The sequence below is a fragment of the Ipomoea nil genome, unplaced genomic scaffold (genome assembly GCF_001879475.1).
Source record: "Ipomoea nil cultivar Tokyo-kokei standard unplaced genomic scaffold, Asagao_1.1 scaffold3069, whole genome shotgun sequence".
Taxonomy (NCBI): Eukaryota; Viridiplantae; Streptophyta; class Magnoliopsida; order Solanales; family Convolvulaceae; genus Ipomoea; species Ipomoea nil.
In genome coordinates, this window is record NW_017619497.1 from 2,761,153 (window position 1) to 2,766,320 (window position 5,168).

The 5,168-nt window shown below is 37.8% G+C and overlaps 1 protein-coding gene across 1 annotated transcript; it reads left to right on the forward strand.

The window, feature by feature from the left end:
- Positions 1-640: 640 nt before the first annotated feature.
- On the forward strand, positions 641-2,949 carry LOC109164752. Its single transcript, XM_019313301.1, has 5 exons — positions 641-1,059; positions 1,148-1,368; positions 1,741-2,055; positions 2,143-2,718; positions 2,945-2,949. The coding sequence occupies exons 1-5, from the start codon at positions 641-643 to the stop codon at positions 2,947-2,949; spliced, it is 1,536 nt and encodes a 511-aa protein (XP_019168846.1).
- Positions 2,950-5,168: the final 2,219 nt, after the last annotated feature.

Here is a 5,168-nt window from a genome sequence, read left to right on the forward strand (position 1 = left end):
CAAACTTGTATGCTTGGAAAACTTTTCTATTGTTTTCACTTTTTCTACTTTTTTTTTCTTCTTTTTTACCTATTCCGACGGGTTTTCATGTTCATTTCTCCAAAAAGTGTACTGTACTCCACATGTGAAAATTTTGTAAAAATAGAAAAGAAAATGGTAGATGTATTCTATGGAGTTATACACTCACCAAGTGTTTAAATTATATTAAATGAATACAAATCATGAGTCATCATTTTCATTAAGCAATCAAAGCATAATAATCATAGAGAGCAGAAAATGAAAGTAAAAATGTCAACTCAAAGTCACCCGATAGAGAAATCCGATCCCCACCCTAACGGGCATGGACGGAGAATTTTTCGGGGAATAGTGGCAGGGATGGAGGGAGTTTCCCCATTCCCGCTAGGGACAGGAATTATACCCCGCCCTAATCCCGTCTCCGAATCTCCGAAATATATATTATATTATATTATATAATTATATGTAATACAATTCCATACATATAACATAAGTTTAGCAGGAATGTATTTCTTATTGTGGAAATCGTTTAACGCGCTGGGGAGGAGATCGATTTCATAAGTTTGGAGACCGAATAAGGAACCTACGGAAGGAACAGTTACGTCTAAGGGGGTGTAATGACCCAATGTCATTGACTGAATTTCAACGATTAGAGGAGTGCCTGAATCGTATTGAAGCCCAGGAAGATGCATACTGGAGGCAGAGGGCCAAGCAGCATTGGCTTAAGGACGCGGATGCAAACACGAAATTTTATCACAGATATGCATCTCATCGCAAGAAAAAGAATACTATTGTTAAAATTATGAATGATAGTCGGGATTGGGTTGAGGGAGAGGCCATGAGGAATATTATCTTGAACTATTACCGGAATATCTTCAGCTCCGGTTCTCCTAATGATAATGGGGAGTTCTTTGGAAATATAGGCTCTCGAGTAACACAGGTACAGAATGAGACGCTCTTGCGACCCTTTGATGTTACTGAGGTAAAGAATGCTCTATTTTCTATGTTTCCTGACAGCACCAGGACCGGATGGAATGAATCCGGGTTTCTACCAGCATTTCTGGGATGTAGTGGGTGGTGATGTGTCGACCTATACTGTGAATTGTCTTAATACTCGTTCGTTTCCTGCTAGCCTAAATGATACGAACATAATCCTGATCCCCAAGAAGAAAACCCCTGAATTGGTCTCAGACTATAGACCGATAGCGTTAAGCAATATGATCTACAGGATTATGGCTAAGGTCATAGCTGCCAGAATGAAGCCACTGATGGGGGATATTATATCTGACACCCAGAGCGCTTTTATATTTGACATATTAATAACAGATAATATTTTGATTGCTGCCGAAGTTGGTCATTTTTTGAACAGAAAGCAATGTGAAATCACAGGATGGGGGCTTACTGGACACGGCGAAAGCCTATGATCGGATGGAATGACCCTTTTTACGTAATATGATGCTAGCGTTGGGATTTGATGAAAGGTGGGTGAAGTTAATAATGTTATGTGTAACCTCAATCTCATATAGTATATTGGTTGGTGGGACACGAAGTGAACAAATCAGTCCAACTCGAGGTTTGAGGCAGGGTGACCCCCTATCACCCTATCTCTTTATTATTTGTGCTAAGGGACTTTCATTATTGCTACAACAGGCCCAGTCAAGGGGAGAACTACATGGTTGCAGAGTAGCTAGAGGAGCCCCCCTATATCCCACTTATTCTTTGCAGATGACAGTTTACTCTTCTTTAGAGCAAGTGCCCAGGAGGCTGGAGTGGTTAAACAGTGTTTATCAGTGTATGAGGAAATGTCTGGGCAAGCAGTGAATTACTATAAATCAAGTATTTGCTATAGTAAGAACACACGAGATGAGGACAGGGAGGAGGTTGCCAGTATCTTGGGAGTTGTGCAGGCTCCAAATTTTGGGAAGTATCTAGGGCTTCCATCATTTGTGGGCAGGAATAGGAAAGCAGCTTTCTCATATATTGAGGACAAAATTAAACAAAGAATTGGGTCATGGAATAAGAAATTGCTATCACAAGCAGGTAAGGAGATTTTATTGAAAAGTGTGGCACAGTCTATGCCCACCTTTTCAATGAGTGTCTTTTTATTACCTATGAATGTTTGCACAGCTATTGAGAGAACTATGAACCGTTACTGGTGGAGATCTAAAGATGACCAGGGCATCCACTGGAAAGCGTGGGATAAGTTGTGTATCCCTAAGAAGTATGGGGGTTTGGGCTTTAAGGAATTGTGTGCCTTTAATTTAGCCATGTTGGGGAAACAGGCCTGGCGTTTACTAACGAAACCTGAGTCGTTGGTGTCAAGAATATTTAAATCCAGGTATTATCCTAAAGGGTCGTTCTTTCATGCTTGTTTAGGGAATAACCCAAGTTTCTGTTGGCGTAGTATCATGGCTGCACAGGAACTAATTTGTGGAGGAGTTAGGCGCAGGATTGGGAATGGAAGGGCAACCCTGATATGGGATCATCCATGGCTTCGGGATGAGAATAATGCGAAAATAATTACTGAAAAACCACCACAGTTGGCGCAGACAACAGTTATGGGCTTAATGGATCAGGAAACGGGATCATGGGATCATGGCATTTTAACTGATATTTTTATTCCAGCGGATGTGACACAAATATTGAAAATACTTGTGTCACCGGATTATGAGGATGTGTGGTATTGGTATGAAGACATAACAGGTAAATACTCGGTCAAAAGTGGTTACAGGCGAATAGTGGGGAACTATGTTCAAACAACAGGGATGTTTGATAAATGGCCCAAATTATGGAAGCTCAAAATACCCCCAAGATGGAAGACATTTTTATGGAGAGCCTTGAATGATATATTGCCCACTACAAAGAACTTGATTATAAAGAGAGTGGAGATTGATCCAACATGTGCTATGTGTGGGATCATGTATGACAGTATGAGGATACTATGCACTATTTGGTCAGATGTGATTATACAATGAACATTTGGGCACAATCTCACCTTCCAATCTCTAACAGTGTCACAGATATTTTTCATGTTTGGTTTAATGAAATATTGAATATTTTAGATGATGATGGAATTATTTATGCAGTGGGCCTATTATATTATATATAGCGAGCGAGAAATGGGGTTGTAGGGGATGCATGCTTACCCAGACCACGGAAGATGATTGCTACTGTAACCACAGCGATCCGGGCGTGGCGACTTGCACACCCGGACCGCACGCAGCCGGCCGAACGAGGAACTACCACAGCCAATACCGAACAAGCCCGAGGGGCTACTGCCCAATCTGCTGTTGTTCGGATTCCAATCCAACTGCCAACTGCCGTGGCCGCCGGAAGCCACACGGCCATCCCCTCATATGTAAGCCATGGAGGCATGCGGAACCGATGCTACTTTGATGCGGCGTATTTTCACAACACGAGTAAAGCGACTGTAGGAGCAATCCTCCTAGACGAACAGGGATTGTATATCTCAGCTCTACAGGCACCGATGATAGACTGCTTCTCCCCTCTTATGGCAGAAGCGTTTGCATGTAAAGAAGTTTTATCTTGGCTATGGGATCGTGGAGAGAGATCGGTCGACCTCTTAACGGACTGCTTGACACTTCAACAATATTTATCACTTGCGAAGGATACACCTCGCTCATACCTTGGCTATGCGATTGATAGCTACAGGAGCCGAATGGTTTCCTTTGATTATGTTTCACTAAGTTTTATTCCTAGATTAGATAATTACTTAGCACACACTTTAGCAACTTCGGCTTTTAATTACTCAGCTGCTATGTATTCAGACTCTGGCCCACTAGACTCTATTTCAACTTACTTCCAATAAATGCCGCACAGGCTCTTTTCAAAATATAATTATATGTAATATAGTAATGTTTATTTGAACTAATATTTAATTTGGACTTTTGATTCTTTTTTTTTTTCAAGTTATTATGTATGGATATTTGGAATTTTGGTTAAAGATTTATGTTTTGAATAATTTGATTATTTAAGTATTGTTTAATGTTTTAAGTATTTTGTACTAAGCTAGTTGTATTTTTAGATAATTGAATGTTAGGCTAATTGAATATTTAAATATATAAATTATAAATTAATTACATAATTTAAATAAAATATTATTTTATAGTGTACTAAAATTGAAAAGTGTATAATTTTAAAAAATAAAATTGAGAAGGGAATCTCCGTCACCGAAAAATCCCCATGGGGATGGGGGTAACGGGGGATGAATTCGGCGACAGGGGCGGGGACCCCGTTCCCTGCTCCCGCTCCTGCCATCCCTAAGTAGATGTAGAATTAATAGAAAAGATATTTTTTCAAATTTCTCAAAAAAAATAAAAAATGTTTCAATTTAAAGAACGCATTTCTAATTTTCCATCTTCCATCTTTTCGAATGAAAAGAAATACTTAAACAAATTAGTAATGTGATATTTTCTTTTAAATATTTTAAAGCACATTTAAGTGGGAGAGGATATTAAATTAGGGAAAACAACATTTTTATCCCTAAATTATTTCACTTTTGCAAACCAAGACTATGTTGTCTAATGGTATTTGGGTTAGACTTTTATTTGGAAGGTTGTGAGTTTGAGCCTCAGTGGAGGCATTATTGATTCTTTGTGTATATGAACATATACTATATTGTAATAGAGCCAGCAGCATTCAAAAAAAAAATACTTTTGAAAATTTAGTTTATGTTAATTGCTTTAAACATATTTAATTGCTTTTTTATTATTATTATTATGTTACACTTTCAGTCTCAATCTAGTGTTATATAATTATTAAACTCCATTCGCAAACTCTTTTTTACAAAGTTATTTTTTTCATTTAGAATCAATATTCATGGTTATAGTTTCATTTTCTCCATGTGAATATTGATTCTAAATGATAAAGATAACCGTATATGTTAATGGAGTTTGACAATTACATAACATTAGTGACTAAAAGTGTAACATTTTGAACAATTAAGGGGCTAACTTTTTCATTTAATTTACAAGAACTAAAATTTCAAAAGCAAAACAATTCAAAGATAAAAGTGACATTTTTTCATTGAGGGTCTGTTAGAAAACCCGGAAAATGACTTTCAGAAGTCATTTTCTGGATTTTTCCGTGGTTGGATATTCAAGAAAAATAAAGTCAAAGAAAAATATTTATTA